The sequence below is a fragment of the Anastrepha ludens genome, chromosome 3, assembly GCF_028408465.1.
Source record: "Anastrepha ludens isolate Willacy chromosome 3, idAnaLude1.1, whole genome shotgun sequence".
NCBI classification, from domain to species: domain Eukaryota; kingdom Metazoa; phylum Arthropoda; class Insecta; order Diptera; family Tephritidae; genus Anastrepha; species Anastrepha ludens.
Genome location: NC_071499.1, coordinates 47137187 through 47163586, shown reverse-complemented (window position 1 = coordinate 47163586; position 26400 = coordinate 47137187). Strand labels below are relative to the sequence as shown.

Below are 26400 nucleotides of genomic sequence, written 5' to 3'. Positions count from 1 at the left end.
TACCACAATATACATTCAAGGTTTTAGAACTGAAAATTAAGAAAACATTCAACAAATTTTCTTCAAAATTTAACATTTTTTCACCAGAATTTTTAGACAAATGTTAAGTATGCAGTTTTATTACCCATTAAATTTTAATGCAAGAAAATATCTATTCTAAAAACTTTGATTTTTTATTTATTTTTTCTGACGTTGTTGAGTGTTTTCTTTAACATAAAAAAAAGTTAGCATTTCTGTTATAAGTTTGAGCATTTATTCATTTTATATGGAGAAAATGCAAACACCACCAGCAAAAAAGAAATAATTTTCTTTCAAGTCAGCGCAATTCTTTAGTTACTTGTACTTTGTCATGCCAGAATTCAATGGAGGAAAAGACTACACATCCGAAATTGTTCTAAAAATTTTGCCGAATATTTTTTAAACTTTTTTTTAATTTGCTCTAAGTTCGAAGCTTTACTTTATGTGGTTTTTGTAAGAGAATGAGCTACATTTTTATAAAAAAATAATAAAACTAAATAAAAAACAAATAAATTGTCAGAGCTTAACAATAAATCCTTGTGCTATAGTTATTTAATGGTGGACAAAACTGGCAACTCTGCAAGGCAAAGGTTCACCCCAATTGTATTATGGGAATTTGCGACATAAATGCTACCTAAACAGAGATAACAATAAAATTCGCATATATACAGGCTTACGTATACAGATGCAGAGACATGTAAGTACACAGCAAAACAAAAGAAACAAACCACTCTCAACGCGTACGCGCTCTGTGCTCGCTCCCAAAGCCAAAAGCCAACAGGCGAGTGAATAACAGAAACAATAGTTAAAAGGTGAGCTTAGACACTGACTAGGGCCATCAGAAAAAAAAACAAAAAAAGTGAAAAAATGAGTAACCGACATAAACAAGATAAACAACTACTCTGCGATTACGCAGGCGCAGTGCTGCAACAACAAAAAACAGTGCACAATGAGCAGTGCGAACTGCAAACTGCGCAGTAGCAGCGACAGTAGCAGCTGTTGGAGCTGGTAAGCAACAACATCAAAGGGGCAATGCGAACTGCAAACTGCGCAGTCGCAGCGATAGTAGCAGCTGGTGGAGCTGGTAAGCAACAACACCAAAGGGGAAAAGCAGCAATGAACGCGAAATAAGCAACAGTAGCCATTGTCGACATTACGCAGAGTTGGAGTTGTACTTCAACGCAGAGACAGTATCAGCAGAAGCAGCCGCAGTCGCAGTCGCAGCAGCAGTATCAGCATAATAATGTTGGTGATGGTAAATGTGACGCCAGTTTGTGGCCGTTGTAGTGGTGTTGGTCGTAGTGGCTTTCAAGCTATCCGGCTAAGTGACGGGCAGCGTTGTTATGACTTCAACGCTCGCAAAAGCAACCAGTTACGATTCAACTTTCATTCCGTGCTGACGTATCCGGGCGTGTTGAGTGTGTGCGCAGCGAGCGCTTTGAGTGGTAAGCGACGTCGATAATCGTTCTGCAAAACAGACCAGCAAACAAGGAACTAAATGGTATTTTAAAATAAATGTTTTCGGAATATTTAAATATTTGCAAATTGTACTTTTGTGGTAGCCAGCAAAGTTGTTGGGGTAACATTAGTACACAAAATATTCGCAGCACTCTTATTTGAAACAAAGTGATTTCAAAAGGCTTCAACAATCAAAAAAAAAAAAGTGTAACAATGAGCCAAATAAGTACAAGAGCCAACAACAATTGTGCACAAAAATAACAAATGAATATAAAAACGAACGTCGCGTTGGCCGCTTTTGAGAGCATTCTGCGCATATGTGGGTGTGCAATACGCCAATTGGAATGAAATTGTATTGGAAGTGTTAAATGCAAAAAAAAAACAAAAAAATATATATATAACAAACTGTAAATGAAAACGAAAATCGTAAGGTGTTCGAAATATTCGTTGAATGCATAAAAAGTTGCCTACTCATATATGTTTGCCATGAATGTGTACTGCATATAGGAACAAGTTAAGCGAATGCGATTATTTATTATTCGTGTTTTTTCCCCTCTTTTTGTTAAATGAAATAGTAACACGAGGTCAATTTGTGGAAGAAAACATGCTAAGCCAGGTATTATTTGCTGGCGAAGGGGTGGACTGGTGAATTTAAAACTACGCTAAAGTGAAAGGGAATTAAGTGGTAGGCATGTGGCAAGGAAAATAGCAAAAATGTTAAAGGAAAATGAATTTTAAAAAATTTCATAAAAATATAAACTAGTTTGGCGATATATAAAATGAGTGATTTAACAAAAAGAAATTTGAAAAGTAGTGTAAAGCATAGTAAAACACAAATTATATATCTATTTTCCTTAATGACATTTTTATCCACTATGCTTTGTATGCCTGTCTAAACTGTAGCGGCTTAGCCGCTATTTCATTTTAAACGAAAGACTGAAGCAGCAAACTTTTGTAAAATTTTTACTGCCGTAATATGAACGTTTAAGATCCGCTTTGTTTAAAGTAATGCGATTAAGTCTCGAAGAATAGTAAGAATCAAATGCATACAAACAATTGAATTCAGCACAGTTGTGTACGCGGAATTATCATTGAAAGGAACTTAAATATTCTTCTTTTAATTCATATCTTCAATTCATAATCAAATAGAATTACGTTTGTTTGTGCGTCTTTTGTAGATTAATAGACAATAATTTCGTATGAGGCATTAGTCTGAGGGTCTATTGTGTGAGAAAGAATTTTTTCTGTAGGGCGCGCTGGAGTCGAGGCACTGCTAAATATTTTCTTTTCAGCCCTTTCGGCTTTTCTTCAGCCTTTATATTAAGGGGGGAGCCTGGTTTATAAGGTCAAAAAAATGAATTTTTTTTTTCGTTTTAAGCGATTCCTAATATATTTCAGAATATTCACACAAAGTTACAGAGCCTAATTTTCAATATTTCCGTAGATACAAAGCCAAAGGTAGGCGAGCGTTAGGTAGTTACGCTGTGACCGGACAGCTATAGTGCAAACTTTCTCGACTTTTCATTTTTATGATTTCTTTGAATTGGCGTACATGAATGAAAAAAAAAAACTAATGAACCTTTTGAAATGAATCATAGCTTGTTTCCTTCAGTATTAAATTCTCTTCTATTTGAACTAATAAAATATTATAGATAAACAAAAATTTTTTCAAGATTTGTATACCAAGTTGAAGTGAATTTTTTTTTTATAGAAAAGCATTTTTTTCTTTAAAACCTCCAAAAAGTTGAAATTTTGGAACTTCTCTCAGTTTTCTTAGTTCATCTAGAATAAAAAATTATGATTATTAGAAATCCATTTGAATTTTTTGCTTTAGATAATAATTACGAGCTGTATCTTGTACGCCAGTTGGAAACACCCGCGTTGCAGCGATCTACTAATTTCTATGTTAAACATTTTTTTCAACTTATTTTAACCAGTACAACAATTTTTTATACTTTTGAAATGTTCATTAAAAGATAGAAGAAACTTTGCAGTGCTAAATTAATTTTTTCCTTAAAAAAAAAAATCGCAAAGAGATGTAATTTTTAGACCTCATAAACCAGGCTCCCCCCTTAATTATTCGAAAAGCAAAACATTCTACCATTCCGAAGTGCGTATGCTCGACTTTTCGTGCATGAAATACCAAATGATAAAAACAAGTTTTTTTTAATAGCCGTCACCTCTCGGCAGACAATGGCAAGCCTCCGAGTGTATTTCTGCCTTAGAAACATCTGCCGCTTAGAGGCATTTCCCTCCATTTATTTAGAATGCAGCACAATTGCGAAAGAGGAAGAGCTGTGTCACTGCCCTGCTCTATCCAGACCTAGACTCGCCATTTTGGGTGGGCAATCCTTTATTGAATTAGAAGATCTCGGCTCTGTCGAAATTAAGTATCTTACAAAATTTTTGAAAACTACACATTGGTTTTAGGAGAGATAAGGGCTAGTGCCCCACGCGGCATCACAATGGGCCATGAGCCTGAGTGTGTCCTACAGTGGACAACCGCTTCAACCTAACCTAACCCAACCTAGTAAATTTTTGCGCAGAATTTATCTTACCCGACCCGACCCGACGTTTATGCAAAAAAAAAAAACTAAAAATCCTAATTTTTTAACCTCTTCAGGGACATCGGCACATATGTGTTCGTTTATGTTTTTTTTTAAATCTTTCCATTCATAGATGAACTCTATGTTAAATGGCCACATATGTGGACATTATTTTTTGTTTTTTGTTAAAATTACTATTTTCTATTTTTTTCTTATCTTACTGAATTGTTATAAATGTAAGCTGAATAACTCGTAATAAAATGAAAAATAAAATTAATGTTTTTTACTTTAAAAAATGTTTCCCTGAAGAGGTTAACGTGGAAAGAAGGTTAACATGTTTCACAAAAGTATTCCGCGGAAGATTTTAGTAGGGGTCTTCTCTGCCAAACCCAGTCTGCGGTAACGGACGAAAGTGCACCAATAATTTGTTTCCAACTTTATTAAGTAGAACTGGCCTATATGTATATGATAAATATTTCCAACTTGTTTAAGTTTTTTGTAATCACAGAAAGGTCACGCAGTTTTTGTCTTTTTTTTTGTCGGGACAGACTAGCAAGTGCAGCACTTAGACACAATTACATCCATTCTGAGTGGATCTAAATCCAAATATGAGTAGATCTTGTGATGCCAAGGAGCCAAGATGGTCGCTACTTAACACATCAGTGCCAACGACCTCAATCCTGATTCGAGCGAAGGGGGCAGATGCGCAGAAAGTGGTCCGCCGTCTCATACTCCTCTTCACAAGCTGGGCAGAGTACGATGTCTGAGATGCCTCTTACACGTGTAAAGTGCTATATTCGCTTTCTTTACCCTGTACTCTACATTGGGCTTCCAGCTGAGTTTGGGATATAAGATGACCCCTAGGTATTTTGCATGTTGGGTTAGCGTGAGACTGACACCGTTTAGTTTTTTGAGATTAAAGTTTGGTACCTTGGTTTTCTTGGTGAATAGCATCAGTTCAGTTTTTCTCGGATTTACACTTAAACCACAGTCCGTGGCCCAATTGTTGAGTAATACCAGAGCTCCTTCCTTAATCTCACTGATTGTGGTTGGAAACATTCCTTAGACCATAAGCACTATGTCGTCCGCGTACGCCACTACTTTAATGCCCCTTCGGTGGAAATTGGTAAGGATGTTGTTAGCGACTAGTAACCACAGCAGAGGGGATGAGACTCCTCCCTGAAGGATTCCCCTGTTGACAGAGCGTTTTACCGTGCTGTTGCCTACCTCACCTCTAAATCACAGGTAATTTTTTTGAAGAGCGTTTCCATGTGATAAATATGTATACAATGGAAAGTTTTCAATTGCCACAGCGAGATAAGAATTTTTCTCACAACTTGTTGTTTAATGTCACCAGACACAAAAACGGGACCTACCGAAGGTCCTGTCGTAGTCGGTTCTACGTTACAAGAACGACCCAGGCTTATATCACGCCAAGAACTGTCACTTCCCGTAGATGTATGGGGGATGTTTGTTTACGCTGCTACAATAACCCACCGAACGTAGTCGTGCAGAAGTGGTCAGTGCTGCGAGTGACGTCAGAACAAAAAAACCTTGTTATTTATTTCAAAAAGAGCCAGTAAAGTACAAAGACTTTTACAAATTATAGGGTTAGGAGTAGTCAGAGGCCCGAAAAAAGTATGATTTTCAATCCTTTTTTTTTGCGATTAAATGCCTTATTTTACAAAAATAAAGACATAGCATTAATACATCATGTTTCGACTCGACTTTAGCAAAATTTCATAAAAAAAAATTAGTAATTGTAAAAGTTATCGCTGTTTGTGTGTCCTTGGAAGTTCATCTGAAATCACTCGAGCAAGAGAAATTATTTTTATTAATAGATAACCTTGTGCCTGATCGAAGCATTGTTTTTTTTATCAAAATTAACAATACGGCGGTCTCAGGAAATATTTTTTAGATTTTCGAGAAAAAAACCCACAATTAATTGTTTAACAAAATGGAAATTGAAAAAAAAACCTTCGATCAGTCACGAGTTTTTTATGGTTTTCAACAGCAGTATAAATTTTGTTGAAATCTACCAAGCGGGTTTTAAGTTACAGTGATCACCAGCTAAAAAAAACATAGTTTTGAGAAAAACGCATTTAAAGTTTTGCTATCGATTTATGTAGAGTTATACGAACTATTTAATTACTTACTCCGTGTCATCTATTTCTGGGCCATAAAACAGTTCTTCAGCCATCATAGCAGCTTGCCTACGTAGCATTCTACCTTCTCGAGTGTTGTCGCTAGCTCGCTTATCTGCCACTTTCATACGAGCAGCATCCATTTTTTCAGCATACCGATGAGAGTTAGGCCCACAATTAAGTCCCAGTGTATTCATTATAACCAATAATGAATTTATAACTTCATTGAATAAACAAGTAGCTCTGTATGCAGCAATTTGTACGATACCGATTTACCGTTTTTGGGCATATTTTCCATACTAGTTGATTAGGAGCTGCTGCTAGATACTTGCTCTCGAACGCTCCGGAGCACCCGATCCCCAAGTGTTAATTGTTGAATAACTCAAAAAGCATTTGTCGGATTCACTTCAAATCTTCACACTATATTTTTAAGATATTATACTTTAAAAAAATGTTAACGTTTATTTTAATTCTGACCACCCCTAACCCCTTAAAACCCTCACTTAAAGCTCAGTACAGAAACCACTAAAATAAAATGTACAAAATGCGATGTATTTCAGCGTTCGGTTGAGAAATATTTTCCCGCGCTTTATAGGAAGTTATATTAATATTTCCTTATGACTGCTGAAATAAATGCATAAATCCGCAAATTTTAAATGCAAGACCTTGCAAAATCAAATTTTCTCATCGTAGTGTTTGCATTATTCAATTAAATTTGCATGTGTGCAGTTTCTAATACAGTTTTTAGTTTTTACACAAAACTTAGCATGGCTCTAACCATATTTTAGCCATATTTATTGGTCATTTTGCTCTCGAACATTAAATTGCAATATATGGCTGGAAGTTTTGTACAAAGCTGTCACTCAATGCTGCAGCCGCCATAGAAAGCGTGGGGAAATACAAAATTTTTTAGCGCCTGCAAATACATTAAGCTCTGACAGGTCACACGTTTATACGAAAGACTTAAGGCACAAACTTCACTTGAATTATTTACAATGCAATATCTGTGAAATATTCACACTGCAGCCCAGCTGACAATTGTATTCAAAGTGCAAACAAACATGATTTGATAGCCATTCAATTCCCTTGCATTTCGTGAATTCATTAAAATTTTGCAGTTTGTGTATGCGAAAATTCAAACACATATTTTATTTATTTTTTTAATTCAATTTTTATTGTCTGCTTTAAATGCATTTAGCCTTGAATGTATATGTATGTGCGTGTATTGCAGATACAACAGCAGTGAAGTGAAAAAGTTAAAAAAGAAAAACAAAAAAAGTTGAAGAAAAATAATATAAAATAATCGTTGTGAAAAAACACAGGCTCTAGTGATAAGGCAACATACAAACAACAACGAATAAAAATACATACTAGTGAAATAAAATTAATTACGCGCACGATCACACCCGACCATTTAAAATAAGCTGGTGAATGGCACAAAATGTTTAGCCAAGCGCCGCAAGCAACACAGCCAAAGTTGCTCACATAACCGCCGACAGCAACTAAAATTTGAGTTAACAGAAAAACAAAAACCAAAAAAAGCACTGCAAAAGAAATCAAAAAACAACATTAACGAAAATAAACAGTGTAATAGTATTTAAAAGCGGCAAGCGATTAGCCAACGAAACGTGCAGGGCAGCCGAATAGCGAACAGCGAACAGCGCAACAGCAACCGAAACTGCATAAACTATTGTCCACAACCGGGTTACATACCAGGCATTAGTGGTAGTGGTAGTAGCAGCAGCAGCCGCAGCTGCAGCAAAAGCAGTCAAACTAAATAACTATAAAATATTTGCACTAGTATTTGAGTGCTGCAGTGGCGCCAATACCCGTCGTCAACGAAAAGCTAAAAAAACGCAAAAAAAAACATTGCAAGTTCGGGCAGCAGCGACGCACATCACCTACATCATTTTGCATTTAAAACAGTTCAACAACATTTGCAGTTAGCGCATTTGAAAGGAAAATACAACAGCTGCTCAGCAACAATAGCAAAAAACAAACATCGCCACCACATACAAATTGCCCACAACAAACTCTGCCTATCTCATAACTATCATCAAAATGGCACCAATTTTTCACAGAAACCTGAAATATTTCAATTTCAATTTCAATTTTGGTGAAATCTTCGCAAATCCTGACAGCGAACATGTAAAAGTAAACATAATAAAGCGTAGGCTACAACAACAACATATAGATGCTGCTGCTGCACTCAGACCGCATCAAATGTCCATGCAACGAGTGGGACTGTCGTCGGCGATTACGAGGCTGTCACTTGCATTGCTGTTGATTTCTTCATTGGCCGTGGCCAATTGTCAAAGTAAGTTAGTAGCTATTAGTTGTAGTGAAATGGAAGGTACTTAAGAGATATTGGAAAATATGTTTATTGATATGATTTTACGAAGTCTTTTGGAAGTCGAAAAAGTTGCACCACAATAATTTTTGCTCAGACTTCAGGCTCGTAGTGAGGTGGATCTATTATTTTATTTATTTTGTTTTTTGCTGTGGGATTTATCTGCTTCAACTTGATTTAATTGCTATTGGTTTGCTATTTCGTTCGAGAAAATGCAGTTCAATGCCACTCCAAATTAAATGCAAGAAAAAGTGGCGATTTCCTACACAAAGGCCTTCGATTTCACTCAAATTTTGTAATATACATGAGTTGAATGTAGGCACAAAGTGACGGAAGACCCTTGACTCCGTGCCATCAAGAGTCGAGGTTGACAAGACATACCGGGTGGTGCTGCCAGTGGGTCAATTGTGGTCAAACTCAGAAAATGAGCCCGGCAAACACTGTTTTCGCATTTTCACGGATGCCTACAGGATCGAGCATGGCTCTTCGGCTCTGGGGTCTACGTGGAATTCAGCGGGACAAAACTGCACTTTGATTTTGGAATGCAGGCATCTGTGTTTCAAGCGGAAGTGTATGCCGTTCAAGAAGCGATGAACTTTGTTGTGGAAAACAGATGGAGTGGCAGATCTATATATGTCTGCAGCGACAGCAAAGCTGCGCTCATTGCCCTAGCCAGCCCCCCAACCACATCAAGTGTAGTTGAGTACTGTAAATCCAGGTTGAACCATGTCGGTAGACATAAAAGCCTGATGCTAAAATGGGTCCCGGGATACGTGGGTTTCGTGGGTAATGAGACCGCTGACTCCTTAGCTAGGATGGGCTCTGGGTCAGAGAGGTTGACCACTCCCTTCTGCAGCCATCAAAGCCACGGTTAGCAAATGGGCTACTACAACCCACAAGCGAGCTTGGCAGGCTGAAAGAGGCTGCTGCAGATGGACTAAACTGATGTTGCCTGTCATGTCCGACCGACTGTCGTAAATCCTACTGTCATTAAACAGAGGGGACTGCAGACAGCTGGTTGGACTGAGGACGGGCCACTTTCTGTGGGCGAAGCACATGGAAAAGGTAGGCATCTCAGACAGTGCACTCTGCCCACTTTTGTGAGAGGAGGTTGAGACGGCGGACAACTTTCTGTAAGTCTGCCTCGCCTTCGCTCGAAACAGGCTTGAAATCTTTGGCACTGATGTGTTAAGAAGTGACCACCTTGGCTCCTTGGCACCTCAAGATCTACTCAGATTTCTTCGGAGGCCGGGTAGATTTAAAGAAAATTGAAAGGGAATCCGAGTGCCGTACAATGAACTTAATTGTGTCTGACTGCTGTACTGACTAGTTGTCCAGACAAAAAAAAAACGTCGGAAGAGGGCTTAAAACAACTTTGGTATTTTTTCCATAGAAGATTTGGAGGTGCCGAAAATCAACAAAGGCCGCTAACAAGGGGTGCTAAAACTTTATATAAGTCAAGATCTGTTCCGATATGCCTTGATGGAGTCTCGCTTGAAAGGTGATAAGTTCAAAAAAGTTTTTCGGTTTGATCAACTTTATAATTTTTCGCAGTATCCTTCATACTGTAAGAACAAGTGCCACTAACACATGGGCTGATAAGTCCCTGGCCTGACAAAGAAAGCACGATTTCAAGTTCAAAATTAGCATTATTCATCGACGCAATTTCCATCAAGAACAACGATAGCATTCCAGCGCCACTGTAACATTTCAACGAAAGCCACTATAACTTTTGTAGAACGATTTATCTTTTGGCTCAAAATAACCTCTTCATTCGAAATTTCTTACCGGCGAGCATTTTTATTAGATATGCAAACAGCGAGTAGTCACTGGGAGCCAAATCTGATGAATACGGTGGATATGAGAGCAATTTGAAGTTCAATTCATATAGCCAAGCCCTAGTTTTGATTGACTTGCGGCGCGTTGTCTTGACTTCTTTTCCTTGCCATTTGCGTACGTTTCTTAACAATTTCGGCCTTCAAACGCTCCGATAACGCTATGTAATATTCACTGTTGATGGTATTTCCCTACACAAGATAGTCGATGAATACTCGTATTACACCATGCACAACTCAAAACACCGAGGCCATAACCTTTCCAGCCGATTGTTGTGCTTTCGCGTGCTTTGGACGAGGTTCACCAGTTGCTGTCCACTCAGATGACAATCATTTTGGTTCTGGAGTGAAGTGATGGATCCATGATTCATCCAATGTCACATATCGATGCAAAAATTCCGATTTATTATGTTTAAACATAGCCAAAAACTGCTCAGAATCATCAACACTTTCTTGTTTTTGGTCAATAGTGAGCAAACGCGACACACACTTTGAACAGGGGCTTCTCATAGTCAAATGATCTTGCAATATAAAGACAAGACGTTCTTTTAGGATGTCAGCTAACTCACACAACTTCACTTTTCGATCATTCCAAACGATTTTTCGGATTTTTTTGATGTTTTCTGATGTTACCGCCTCATATGGACGTCCACTGCGTTCTGCATCATCTCCATCATTGTCTTTATGACAACGTTTGAAGTCAGCAAACCATAGTTTTATTGTTGTTTCTGATGGAGTGGAGTCTCCGTAACATTCTTAAAGCCATTGCTACGCTTGAACGGTATTTTTATTTTATATGAGGTATATGAAATTTTAACAGCTGTCATTTTAAGGTTTGCTATAACTGAAACAGAGATGAATGCAATAAAGCTAGTGCCATCTATGTTTTAGGCCCGGGACTTTTGAACCCCTGTGTTATTTTGAAATTCCGTCAATATTTCATTTTTGATAGACTCGTTGAGTTGTTTTTGTTTAGTAGTGTTTACAATTTTTTTAATTCGAGAAAAATGACAAAATGTTTTACTTTTAATGTGATTTTGAAAAAGTTATAATTTGGAAACTAAATACACACTGCGAGAGGTCAGATATTATTTTATCAATCCCCTACGATTGTAAACTCAGTGTTTGCAAATGCTCCATGGCATCAGTCAAAAACATTAAGTCTTGTAACCACTCGTCATCGCCTAATTCTGAAAAGGTTATTTCCTTTATTTAAAAAAGCAGTTATCGGATCAAACACATTTAGAAAATTAATTAAAAAAGAAAATAGTAAACGATTGAATACATAAATAGTAGCTTGATAACCATCCAATAGTGTAAGAGGAACTAATGTCATTTGGAAGTTATTCGCCCTTTACTTCTTCAAGGAAACTTTTGAATTGCCACTGCTCTTTTATAACTTACACTATTTTTATAACATCAGAATATTTTAAATATTTCATTACAAGATGTTCACGGTGAATTATGCAATGAATCTGTATGAATTGTAGAGTTTAAGAATCATCTTCTAGAAGCCTAATAAGACCGATTTTTTACCCAGCATTGCTGGAGCTCTAACAGTTGCAATGCTTCTAAGTTTATTAAGAGAAACATTAAGGGGGTAGTATGGTTAATTCGGTGTAAAACAAGCATATTTTTCGAAATTTTTTTTGTCGACACAGTTGATTTATTCAAAATTTTAAAATTACTTCATTATAAAGTCATATTTAAAGAATATTGTGTGAAATTTTCATTGATTTTTATGAAGAAATGAGTTGGTGGCAGCGAATCTTCGCGGACGTCTCATAAAAAAGTTTTATTGCGGTGTCCCTCAGAACTCATTACTGGATCAACTAAAATCAAAAAACCAAATTGATTTCATCAGCTAATAAAGTTTCGCAGGTAACAACGTCGAATTTTTTTTTTTTTTTTTTTTTTAATTTTTTAAAGCGCTTTGAAGTCGAAACAACAACTCGAACACCGATTTTTCATAATAAAACTTGAAAACTTTGTTGTTTTAAAATATGACAAAATTTAAAAAAAAAAAACTCGACGTCATTACCTCGTGAATAAAGTAAAGAAACAAAAAAACCAAATTTGAAAAGAATCGGTGCAGTAGTTATGAATCTACAGTGGACACCGACCGTAAAAAAGGCAAGTGTGAGAAAAACGCGTTTAAAGATTAGGTAGCTATTTTCGGCAGCGTGAAATCCGGTTGGAGAGGTAGATACTTAATCCTTTGTGTCTTTGTCAATTTTACTCTAATGCACTTCAAACTTTCACACAATAATCTTAAGATGTTATAGAATAATTAAAAAAAAAAAAAAAAAAAAAATGAAAAAAAAAAAATACCGTACTACCCCCTTAAATGGGTTCCGTTGGTTCAATTTTGAATAGCTAATTTAATCTAAATAATATTGGGTTGGCAACTAAGTATTTGCGGATTGGTTTTAGAAAACCAAAGACAATTTTTTCACGAAACTAAATAACTTTATTCTGTAATGTATTGCCAATTTTGATCAATGACCTTTTGCTATCTTTCAAGCAGCATCATAATCCCACATTCATCAAACTTCTGCTTTCTATTAGCAAAAAGCTGAATCAGGTACGATTTGGCATCATTATCATTATTGAAATTTTTACCATTCAAGGAGTTTACCATTTAATTTTTGCCAAGTGACCCAAGATATGTATTACCTTGCATTGTCGTGATGGAATCCAATACCTTTTTGATTTGTCAATTCGGGCCGCTTTTCTTGAACTGCATTGTTTAATTTCCTTAGTTGTTCAATGTAGGCATCAAAATTGATCGTTCGGTTGGGTGGTAAGAGTTCAAAGTGGACAATTCCTTTATAATCCCACGAAACTGATAACAAACCTTCTTTTAATGAATATCAGCTTTTGATGTTGTTTGAGTTGGTTCACCTGATCTGCTTTACGATCGTTTCCGCTTGATATTGCTGTAAACAATCTATTTTTCATTGTCAGTTATCAGTCGTTTTAAACATGGATCATTTTCATTACGTTTCTTTAGCAAATCGCAGCTGTTAATGCGTTGCGTTAAATGCGTTTATTTTAGTTCGTGAGGAACCCATGTATCGAGTTTTTGAACATAGTCAAATAGTTTTAAATGATTTTCAATGCATGTGTGTGATACATGAAGCTTCTCTGCAATCTCACGTGTTGGACTGTGACGATCCGAATAGATTATTGTTTTGATTAGAGCGTCATCAGCTTCAACTGGTCGACCAGAGCGTTTTTCATCTTTGAGTGAAAAATCACCTGAACGATATTTAAAAACCAATTATGACACTGACGTTCTTTTAAGGCTTCGCCATCATAAACAACACATAACTTTTCATGCTTGCAATGCGGGTTTCCCTTTCCGAAAATAAAAAAGCAAAAAATGTCGAAAATGTTCCTTTTGATTTTCCATTTTTCAACAAACGTCAAACGAAAAGTACACAACCGACCAAAAAACTTTTTTTTACTGATTGACAGCTGAATTGTCAACTATCAAAAAACAAAATGTGTTTTACATTTGTACTACATCTGCAAACCCAAAAATGAAAAGGGAACTCGGTTGCATTTATCGAGAGCCAAAAATAATCCTTTTCGAGTCGTTTGTGGCTCGTTGGCCGCAGGTTGGACCGCCCAGATCTATAACTTCCAAAATAATTCCAGATTCAAAAAATTGTCACTACTTGAATTGTCATCCTGAACCAAACAGAAAATTAGTTCCACAAAAAGGATAGGTGAAATGGTTCAAGTGCCGGTCTGGCACTCCTCAAGTAGCACTAAAGCGCCGTTTTGACAAAAAGGCTACGCCTTCCACAAAATGTTGGCTCACCTCATAAATTTATATCCTTACTTTTTAATTTTTTTATACTTTCGAATGTTGCATGAAACAGCGTACCTTTCTAATATTTAAGTTTAAACGACCATCACAGAACATCTAATGAATTTACTTGTAACTACCGAAATTGGTATTACAAACTACGCACGTGGGTTTTTATAAAACATTTTACTTATATTCAGATATTCAGCTATGCGTGTTACAAATTTAATAAAGCGTCGATTAAGCAAAATGTAGCGCTTTAGTCCGCGCCTGAGATGACTGAACTGCTTCAAAACGTTCCAAAAAAAAAGGTCGTTACTGTGAGCTTATTTTGAGAGCGGAAGCGCAAATTAGCTCGCTAATAGCATAAAATTCTACACAGTTTACTCAGCTGGTCTGTTACTTAGTCTGTGTAATTGAAGAGTTAGAATAATTGGCCTTAGTTGGCAGTTGCGGCTTTTTGCACGAAGCGTTTCCACTACAATTCACGCAATACTCAAATATTATTACAACATAACAGATTTTTGCTTTTTGTGAGAAAAAATTATTAAATTTTGTAATCATAGCTAAAGAAAAAAGAAAAAAAAAAATGAGGAAATAACAAATAATAAACTGCTTATGTGCACATTTTGTAGTCTTAATTTTCATGGTAGAGTGAGCAATTGTGGTTGAGTTGAGCAGTCGCCCACACGCATGCGCCCAACACAAAGAACACAACGAACGGCTTTGTTTAGAAATGGTTGCAAAAAGCCCACCGCAGGCTTAGAAAAGAAATTAATATAAATTTTCCAAGTTTTGACCAAATTGACTGAAAGTTAATAAAATTACGTAATTTCGCATAACGCAGTTAAATTTTATTCTTTGCCGCTGCTGTTAATTTCGTGTACGCTTCTTGCTGAATCTACGCTCGGGTATTACTTAGTTAGAATCAACGTAATTAAATGATTTAAAACAAAAATAAATTTTACTTTTCTTTTCACGATTTGTAGCCAACATAAAACAAGTCTTCGAGAAATAAGTCAAAATGTAGAAAAAACAGTACAAAAAAAAAGAGCAAAAATCGCATATGACATAAAAACTGACAAAACAAGTTGGTGGTCGGCCGAAAGCGAAAAGCGAGTATGAATTATTTACAGTTTTTGAAAACCGGTGCCAAACATCTTTTACTTTTATTGTATCAGTTTATTTATTTACCCACTTTTTTGCCTATGGCTCTTGTATCGATTATTGCGCGGCTGCAGCGCAATGAATCAGGCGCTGCGAGCACAAATTTAATGCAAAAGAACTCGCAAAACCAGAAATGATGCAAAATTTTGTACAACTTTTTTTTCATTTTCCAGTTTTGTTATACGCTTTTTTCAGCTATTACTTGTGTTTTATTGTGTTGCTATTGGCGGTAGTAGTGAATTTTCCTGGCAAGCGACTAGCCGCCAGTTGTAGGAAGTGAAGTTCGTAGTTTGCTGCGAAGGATATTTAAATCTCTTTAAATTAGCGCGCCATGTTTTTGCTTTCGTTTTATTTGTGTTTTTGGAATTGCTTATGATTGCGAAATTAGTTTCAACCGAAACGTATAATTAAAAGTAAGAGTTGAAATGAAAGTGAAAATATTGGAATGGGTGGGCAGGGGCGGGAAAAATGTTTAAAGTGGCGCAAGAGTTTGATAATCCAAAAAAAGTGAAATATCGAGAAAAGCAGCTTCGAAATTTTCAATTTACTCTACTTGCCTACGCAAGTGAAACTAAAAGTTAAGACATACATATTTCAACTAATGAGATACTTTTAATCAATATCAGAATGCAATCTTTACGCAGCGTAGAAGCTTGGGGTCATATACGGTTAGGGCGATTCTATGTCAATTGAAAATTGCAAAAATTTGTTTATTTATTTATTCAATTAGTAGTCCAGGATGGTTCCATATGCAGAAGTCCACGCAATTGGGGGAAAGTTACTGATCGCCATTCGCTGGGATTGGCCAGGACGATTCTTCTGCATATGGTTCAAGCAGCTCACAACTCCCGGGACTAGTCCAAGTATCCTCTAAACAGATTCCGAACATCCGTTCGGGAGTGAGCTAAACTGAGAACGTGAAACAGTCCAGGATAGCTGGTTGTGCGCTGGGTTTGGGACCCGCCACTTAAAAATCGCCCCCAATGAAAACAGCAACAAAGCCTCGGATGAGAACTTCCAACACTGATGGCGACCCCTGCAGACGAACGAAGGACTATGATTTGAGCTGCATGCACCTGGAATGTCCGGTCCCTTAATGGGAAAGGTGCTTCTGCTCGGCTGGTTGATGTCCTCGTGAGAGTAAAGGCTGACATCACTGTCATTCAAGAGATGCGATGGACGGGACAAGGCAAGAAAAGAGTAGGACCCTGTGAGGTCTACTACAGCTGCCATGTACGGGAGCGCAAATTTGGTGTTGGATTTGTTGTGGGAGAGAGATTTCGTCGCCAAGTACTGTATTTCAGTCCGGTGGACGAGCGTCTCCCAACAATCCACATTAAAGCCCGTTTTTTTAACATCTCGCTAATTTGCGCCCACGCCCCGATGGAAGAGAAGGACGATGCGACCAAAGATTCCTTCTATGAGCGCTTGGAATAGTCCTATGAGCGCTGCCCCGCCACGACATAAAAATCGTGCTTGGCGACTTCAACGCCAGGGTGGGTAAGGAGGGAAATTTTGGTCCCACAGTCGGAAAATTCTGCTGCGCATGTTACAGAGAATGTGAAGATCCCGATACCCCAATCGTCGACGACGGAATTAACGTTCCGTTACCCGACTATGACGAGGTGAGAATAGCGATAACGCGTCTAAAGAACAACAAAGCCGCGGGCGCCGACGGACTGCCGGCTGAGCTATTCAAGCATGGCGGCGAGAAGCTGGTAAGGTGCATACATCAGCTTCTATGCAAAATATGGTCGGATGAAAGCATGCCTGCCGATTGGAATTTAAGTGTGCTCTGTCCAATCCATAAGAAGGGCGATCGTGCAATTATTATTTCCCAGCGCGAAACAAATAAATTCCATTGGGATCGTTTCCTGGCTTTAAGCTTTATTTGCGGCCATGTCAGTAAGTTGTCAGCTGTCGTTAATTCATCGTGCAGGCTTCGTCGCCAAGATCCTATGGATCGACCTTCACGTCGTGAGTCTTGTGAATTCCTGTCTAAGAACGTTCGGCTGATGTCAGTGGCAAATTTGTGCAAAGTATAATCAATTCATCTCCATTTACGCGCGCAAATCTCAATTTCAACTGACCTTTGCCTACCTCTGGCGAGGAGCGCATTAATATATTTCACAACCAGGTATGGGGTCTCTATATGCCCATATTGACTTTTAGGCAGCAAATTTTTAAGGCTTGAATATAATAAGGAGTAAACTGAACAGATTTTTGCGTTAAATTTACTAATTTTCAAATTTATTAACTTTTGAAAATTTTGGAGTGGAGTTTTCTCGGGTGGAATATCTTCGTTTTTTTAACAAGTCGACTGATCGCTTTTAGCATTTCTTACCCACACTTGAAAACTGAATCAATTTAAATACGATTTCTAATCACTTAATTAATTAAAGTACCATAAAAGTGAGATCTGCACTCCAATTATCGCATCACGTCTGGCCTACTTTACTTTACAAGCGAATACGAATGTACTTATAGACATACCAAAACCCAATTACCTATACACGTACAATAAATATATTTACATATGCATGTATATACGCCTAACACCCCCCTTCACTCATAAGCGCCGCAACATACACATACAGACGCATCTATATCACATTACTCGACATGCAAGTACGTATTGCCCAATCGCAGACGTCGTAAATAAGAAATTGCGCAAACAAAACATCAACTGTCATATGAGCTGTCAAAAAGCGTAAAGAATTCATTTCGAGTCCAACATCTCCCGCCTTGCTTTGTAGTAGACTCTGCGGAGTGCCCAGTAATGGACACCATCAGGTTAAATACTAGTAGATACCTGATATCTCACGCACCACTTACACGCCAAAATATCGGTTGTGTAAACAAAAATGAAATGAGATTTCCGCTAGTCAAAATCATAATAAGTAGATACTCATACAACCGCAATGTGCCACATGAGTGTACGAGCTAAAAACAAAAGTGTAGCGAAAAGTAAGCACAAAATGAGAATTTTTCTTGGTATACACAAAAAGTTCAACAGAGCATGAAGGTCAGGGGTGAAGTGATTAGTTTATAAACTAATATTTTGACACTTTAGCACTTCACATTCGTTCTGTATGCATTAAATTGTGTGTGTGTGTGTGTGTTTGTGAACGATGTATGTGTGTATGTATGTATGAATGTACATAAATATGTGTGGTGCATGTGTGTGTAATATACCCTGCAAGGAAAATCAGGACAAAGTAAATGAAATTTATGGTTTAGAATTAGATTTACGAGGGGTGCCTTTTATATGTCAGGATTAGAGAACAACAACAAATTTTAATCATCGAAAATCACTTTATTGTTTTTCAAAATATTCTCCATGAAGATCTATACACTTTTGCATGCGTTTGAACCAATTGTCGAAGCACTTTTGCCACTCTGAATGAGGCACCTCCAAAACATGCATTCTGAATGCCGCAACCGCTTCTTCAGGTGACGAAAAACGTTGACCTCTCAGTTTTTTTTACGTACGGGAATAAAAAGAAGTCATTCGGTGCCAAGTCAGGACTATACGGCGGATGACCCATTAATTACCATAGATGTTTTAGGTGCTCAAAAACGTAGTTGTTTGAGCCGATGTGTGAGAGCTCGCATTGTCCTGGTGAAGAGTGATCCGTCTTTGGCGATTGGTTTTCCTAAATTCTTGGAAGATAACTGGCAAACAAATGGTTGTGTACCACTCAGAATTTACTGTTCTGCGTTGTTCTAGTGGTACGGTTGCGACATGCCCAGTTTTTCCGAAAAAACAGGCGACCATTGGCTTGAAAGTGCTTCGTGCGCGAACAACTTTTGTTGGATTTGGCTCTCCTTGAAACACCCATACAGTCGACTGCTGTTTACTTTCGGGCTCATACCCGTAAATCCATAATTCATCACCTGTCACGATGTCATAGACGTGTTTCGAAGCCCCGCGATCGTATTTTTTGAGTATTTCCTTCGACCAATCGACACGAGCCTTTTTTTGAGCGATTGACAAATTGTGTGGGATCCAACGCGAACAAATTTTTTTGACAGTCAAATGCTTATGCAATATTGAATGTATGTTAGTCCCACTAATGCCGAAGATTGTCTCAATCTCACGATAGGTCACATGACGATCTTGCAATATCAGTTCGCGCACAGCATCAATGGTTTTCGGAACAACAACTGATTTTGGACGACCTTCACGAAATTCGTCTTGGAGTGAACTACGACCACGATTGAATTCACCATACCATCGATAAACACTGGTCCTTGATGGAGCTTCATCGCCAAAAAATGAATTAAGTTCATCCATGCAATGTTGCTGAGTTAATCCACGTCGAAAGTTGTAAAAAATAATCGCACGAAAATGTTCACGATTTAATTCCATTTTTGTACCGAGATGAATCTTTTAAGTTGCTGTAATCAACACAAATAGCGCTGGTATTTCAAAACATTCTGAGTACGTAAAAGCCAAAAAATATCAAACTTTGCTATACAGCTGTCAGTTGCCAGATTCCAACACCAGGGTTGCCAAGCCCCGTATTTCATTAACTGCAAACCATTTCACTACTCAAATTGACATCTTGACAGGCAAGCAAAAAATCTAAGAAAAGAAGATCAAATGGTATTGACACCTCAAGTCTAATATTTTCTTATCAACAAAGCCACTCGTAAAGACGCGCCGTCAAGCAAACTAAAAACAAAAACTTTAAAAGTATATGAAGACTCGTTACTATCGACTGTGTTAATTCGCTTCGGCCGTACCAGAACAATTATTCTGAACTAAAAATTAGCGATCAGCTTCCATAAATAAAGTGTTTGTGCCATTTCGTGTTCGTGGATGAAATATGTACGTATTAATCACATAAAGCAGAAATCAAGAAGCAGTCGTGACTTCGTGATTCGCAGTGCATAGAAGTCGCCCAGGAATGCCATGACGACAGTTTTTTCTTTGATCCGAACGGTGTTATTCACATGGATTACCTTAAAAATAGTGAAACTTAGGGAATTCGTTGATGGTTTGAAGTAAAGCGACCTCGCTCGACAATAAAAAAAACACTCTTGGACCAGGACAAGCACCAGAAATCAAGAGGCAGTCGGGACAGTCTCTCTCTCGTGGTGAATAGAAGCAGCACAGTAGTCATGACGACAGGTTTTTCTTGGAATCGAAGGTGTAATTCACATAGATTACCTCAAAAAAATAGTGAAACAAAAAAATTCGGCATAAATTTGGGACAAAGCGACCTCATCTATCCCCAGTGCAGAAGCTGTGGATACCCTTCAGAGAAGAAGTCTGTTGAGCACTTTCTCTGTAGGTAGATAGAGTGGCTGTCGCCATCACACTTAGACCTGTGGTAAATCCATTGTGATCTCCTTCTCTGTAAATGTCCAGCTCTGTAAATGGCAGCTAAACGATTAAGGTTACTCTGTGATCTTTTCTTCGACAACCTGGGGCAGTGCGCCAACTTAAATCCCATCAATCTTCTCCATTATATCAACAGCTCTGGCTGGCTATAGTGGAGAAGATTGAGGGGATTTAGGTTGTTAGTCTCAAAATGGTGCCAAAATGTCGCTTTGATGCTACTTGGGGAGTGTCAGACTGGTACTTCAACTATTTAACCTACCTAACTCTCTTTTTTGACAAGAAAAAATTATCTTTCACCAAGACAACGCATCCGACCCAAATGCCTTCAGTCTCAATGGCGAAATTCCGTGAATTAGGTTACTAAATGCACTACATCTACCTAAGATATTATCCAGGTTTTAGGCCTATATCAATAAGGCTAAATTCTGTTTGTAATATGAAAAAAAAAATAGCTCGTAGATAAAAAATTCAGGTCGAATCAAGAGCTTGTCGTTGAAACAAATGCCAATTTATCGGGTAGCGAGAAATTATGTTCTTGCTTCTGCGTCGACCTGACGCGTCCACGTATTGGCTGGTCTCCCACGTCTGCGGCTGCCTTAGGGGTTCCAATCCAGTGCTGTTCTTGTTATGTCATGATGGGGCTTTCTCAACGTGTGACCGATCCATTTCCACTTACGGCGTTGAATTTCTATGTGGACTGGTGTTTGCTTGGTCACGATCCAGAGACCAGCGTTACTAATAACCTGGGGCCAATATATCCGTATAATCTTGAGTAGGCAACGACGTCGCTTGCAGCGACTGTAGTACACATGCCGATATATTACAAGTTTCACACCCATACAACCCTACGGATTTCACGTTGGCATTGAGTTTGGTATGCCTGGAGATGTGAGACGCTCTCCACACCTTATCCAGCATGTCAAATGCAGCGCATCCCTTGGATATACGGTTACGTATGTCAGCAGCTGACCCGCCGGTTTTGGAGATAATGCTCCCCAGGTAGCAGAATTCACCTACATCTTCCAGGGGTGTGCCGACAATCTGAAGAGCTTGCGATTCGCTGGTGTTGATGCGCATAACTTTAGTCTTCGCGATATTGATTTTTAGACCAGTTTGTGCTGCGGCCTCGCTCACCGCATGAAGTTTTGCTGGAGAAATTAAAAACATTAGACAAACATTGAATCGAGCGAAGTTAAAAAATGTCACTTAGGGTGTTGATTACCTTATCAGGAACTTATTGGCCCATCCAAGAATCTTCGAGTATAGATTAGCTTAGGTTGTAGCGATTATTCACTATGAAATACACTTAGGACCATAACCCATTTTGATGCCGCATGGGAAACTAGCTCCGTTCTCACCCAAAACTAGTGTTAAATGATCGAAAACTTTCGAAGATTCTTGATTTCCACTGAGCGCTGAGGTTCAAGGTTGATAATTTCCTAGAATGTCGAAGCTTCGTCCGAGTATACCACATTAATCAAAAAGTTCCCGGAATATATTCAGAATATTCAAAATACAAGTTTATCTCTCAAATGTGATATTAGCGCCTTCAAAGTACTCTCGATCAACTGCAACGCCCTTCTGTGGACGTTTAATCCAGCTCTGGAAACATTTCTGGAGCTCTATTTTCGGTATAGCTATCAGAGCCGTTTTCGATAATTCCATTACTTCTTTTCGACTGTTAAACCGCTAAAGTGGTTCCCCGTAGTGATTTTTTGAATCGATCAAACAGAAAAAAAACAAAACAAAAAAAAACCCAGTGAGCCATATCAGTTAAATGTGATGGCTGTTGGATGGTAATCATTTCGTTCTTGCTCAGAAATTCATGGATAAGGATGGCACTGTGGGATACGAGTCCACGAGTTGTTCTTTCACAAATCCTTTCTTTTTTGGCGAATTGCTTCACGTAAACGCCTCATAACGCCCAAATAATAGATCTTATTAACTGCCTGATATTCTGGCGAAAATTTTTGGTGTAAAATACCGTTGCAATCCATAAAAACTGTGAGCATCGCTACCTTTTTTGACTGAAAATGTCGTGTCATTGTCGTGGTCTTGGTTCATTCGGAGTTCTCCACTCACTCGCCTGATGTCTGGATTGCCTGTTGTACTCATAAACTCACGTCTCGTGGGCTATAATACATTTGACGAATGTCAGGTCGGAATCAGCCTTGAAAATCATGTCTTTGGAAATATCAGCGCGGTCCCTTTGATTTGATAGGAATGCTAATCTATGTGATTATGGAGCTCTAACAAGGAAAAAAATTCAGAACACAAATCAGTTGGTTTAAAGCGTCACCTGGCCGTTGTTTCGGAAAAGTTTTTGGTCAAGGTGGTAGTTCCAAAATCGAAAAATATATCCTTTCCTTCGCCTAATATAATACAATCGCATTGACTGCGCCCCCCAATGCAATAAGCTGCCGTTGTCAAATCTGGATAGAGAGATTATGTGGTTTTCCAATGTAACAAAATTCTTCATTTTCACTTTAGATTAAAAAATAAATTCAAGTATATGAATTGATACGAATTCAAGCACAATTATTGAGAAAAAATTTTAAAATATTAAATGGAGTAAAAATTCAGAGAAACCGCATAGTTAAGCCACATTGTACGAGTGGATACCAAAGCTCTTTCCAGCGCTGGAAGTTCCCGATGGGGTACCAGATGTTGATGACATGAGAAAAGCCACCTTTGTGTCGACAGTACCAAGTGTAGTGGGACTTTTTTTAATTAGCTGCAGTTATGACGAGAAAGAATGGTGATGGTAATGGTTGTACGGTTTAGGCTAAGGCCTTTATGCACTGCGACCAGATTGATCAAGTGTGCGCCCCTAAGGGCTTAATTTAAATTATTTAGTATTGCGAGGAATCGTACCAGCTCCTCAGGAGGGAGTATTTGTAAGCCTGTATCCTCTAGTAAGTGCGAGCCCAGGATTCTGTGTCTCCTGGGACCTGATGCTTCCCAGTTGGTGATTAAGTGTTCCATGGACTCTTCTACATCCCAGCAGAACCTGCATGATCTTGTACTAGATAACCCTATTGTGTTAAAGTGTTTATTACAGGCAAAGTGACCTGTAAGTGCTCCACAGAGTAATCTGAGGCCTTTTTTATCTAGGGCTAGAGCAGATTTCGCTATGTTGGCATTGAAGTTCAAAAACCTTTTGGAGTGGACGAGAAAGCAAAATTACTGATGCGCTTTGTTTAGATCTTTTAGGCGCTTAATGAGCTAATTGAGTAATAAAAGAAGCTGCTTTACAGAAGTATTGAAATCATAAGTTTCTAAGTGACACGCCAATCCTCAATAATACTAACTTTTGTAACAATTTTGCTTCTTCTAAACGTAATTTGCAAATTTTTTAATGTTAGTTTCTTGATACTGAAAGGGTATGCCATTTTATATTTCACTTGTAGAATTGTTAAAGAGAAACAATTGAAAAAATATTTGAAAAATTCATTTTTCCAAGTTCATTCGTTCGACTTATGGATTTTCCTACTGGTTAAGCTTATGCTTGCTTGTGATTTTTTGAATGTACATTTTACTTACTTGAGTGCGGATTTTCGGTTTGTAGTAGTACATAAACCCATTCACATATTTCCTTGAGTAATTAATAAGACGTTATGAGTTTACTTGCTCGAGTACCTGAGCGGCCGCCACATCATTTGCATGTATGTCCATTTTTAGCGCAAAGTTCTGCTGGTTTAAAGTCGACTAAAATGTTAAGCACTTGCATGAATGTGTGTGTATATGCCTGTTATTTACGGAATAATTGTAAAATGCCATTTACCTGTAGTAGTTACATATCTGCGAATCGATTCGATTTATTACTACTACTACTACTAAATATTTATAGCTAACACCCGTCGTGATTTGTTGCGGCTCTTGGTTGAAACATTTTTAATGTGTTCTTAATGCGAGTAAATCACCAAAGTTTAAGGGCAAGTGTATCAAATTTCATCAGATCAGAACAAAATTGTAAATTGGGCAGTTACAACCTCCATAGCCCCCATATTCGGGTTACCGATTGGGACAAGTGCAGATAAGTTGAACGAAGATTGAACAGAAAGTTGTAATTTTAGTCAGGTTGTCACTTGTTACTGCTGTCCTCTCTTCGTAGATTTTAGTCAAGTCACGGCCAATTGCACTTTATGCTCCTGGTGTTGTTGTTACAGCAGAAACTTTACCCTCTCAGTGTAGCGTAATCACCGGTCGTTTCCGTCTAGCTCATCTAACCAGGCCCAGGAAACTTGCAGCTTTGACAGGTTGGGTCCAGAGGGAGAGGGGCGTTAGATGAGTGGGTTTGATGGGACATGTGAAAAGGTGTTTAGTGTGGTGCGGGGTGCCTTAACATGCCGGTCATATATTTAGTATGTCGGGGTCGATTCTGGATTGATAGGAGTTTAACCTGTTACAGTATCCAGAACGTAATTGTGCAAAGGTTACGCGGGGCTATCGGGGAAGTTAGAGCTCTTCGTCTGCAATGGTGGGTGGTTGGACTCCGATGGCGACATTCGGGGGTCGTAAGCTTAAACAGGTGGTAAGAGTCTCTCGATGAGTGTCGTTAATTGTCTATCTGTACATTGTCCGATCCAGTAATTATCGACCTGTTTTGTCCTGACATCCTGTCGCAGTCCTAATGGCAGTGCTTTGACAATTGAATCACTGGCAACAGGCGATCAGACAGGCGCAGCACAGTTTAAAACTGGCCTGCATAGTTCAAAAATTTCGATAGCTAGATTTCTTTGTCTTTTCACCAAGTGCTGCCCGCAAGCGATTTGAGAACCTTGTTGCGATTTTGGACTTTAGTGGCAATAGCGGTTGTATGCGCTGAGAAGGAAAGCAAACTGTCGAAGGTGACTCCCAAGATTTGGGGTTATTTGCAGTCGGAATTGGTGTATGACCGACTTTTACTTTAAGTTGCAGTTTGACCTCCTTTGTTCAGGTGGTGAAGGGTCACCGTGGACTTCGTGGGAGAAAGTTGTAGGCTCTTTGCAGTAAAGAAGCGAGAAAGGCAGGCGAGGTAGTCGTTTACCTTGGCGCACAGGCCATCAATGCCATTGCTCGACGTCATTATCGTGCAGTCGTTGGGTGGGAGGCCAGGGAGACTCCCTTTGGTGGCTGGGGGAATTTCGAGATATAGAAGTTAAAAAGCAAGGGTGGAAGGACACTACCCTGCGGAACTCCTTGCTTTAGTTTCCTCTATTTTCAGATATGGTCTCGAAATAATGCCGACGAATGGCGACCACTCAAGAAATTCGCGGTCCACCTCTTCAGCTCTGGCGGGAGTGTCGACTGTAAAATATCATCTAGTAGCGTGGCATGTCTGACTGCGTCGAAATCCGTTTTTAAGTCCAACGCTACTAGGACAGTCCTCTCGCAGGAGCGGCTTTGGTTGAGCCCGCGGTTTGCCCGAGTGTTAATGACGGTGTGTGCTGTGGTGGCACTGTGCACTCCTCGGAAGCCATGCTAGTGTGAGGATGGCTTAGTATACCGTACCCCTCTATACTTTATGCTCATTGCGCCAGTCGTTTCTTTCTTGTGCTAACCGGCGCCAATTGGGCACACCAAGTGAAGCCAAGTCCTTCTCCACCTGATCTTTCCAACGCAGACGAGACCTTCCTTTGTATCTGCTATCACCAGCTGGTACCGCATCAAATAATTTGAGAGCCGAAGCGTTTGTATCCATTCGGAAGACATGACACGGCCAACAAAGCCTAG

At 38.6% G+C, this 26400-nt stretch overlaps 1 protein-coding gene across 7 annotated transcripts in view; it reads left to right on the top strand.

Moving 5' to 3' along the window:
• The first annotated feature begins 1366 nt into the window (after positions 1-1366).
• Positions 1367-26400, top strand: part of LOC128857885 (sushi, von Willebrand factor type A, EGF and pentraxin domain-containing protein 1) — a 108465-nt gene continuing 83431 nt past the window's right edge. The window contains exons 1-2 of one of the 7 annotated variants that reach the window (XM_054093692.1): positions 1367-1519; positions 7398-8483. In XM_054093692.1, coding sequence (XP_053949667.1) covers positions 8228-8483 — 256 coding nt within the window. In that variant the 5' untranslated portion in view covers positions 1367-1519; positions 7398-8227. Of the gene's footprint in view, positions 2162-7364; positions 8484-26400 lie in introns of all 7 variants that reach the window. The other 6 variants (XM_054093696.1, XM_054093694.1, XM_054093695.1 and 3 more) reach the window with 6 other exon arrangements.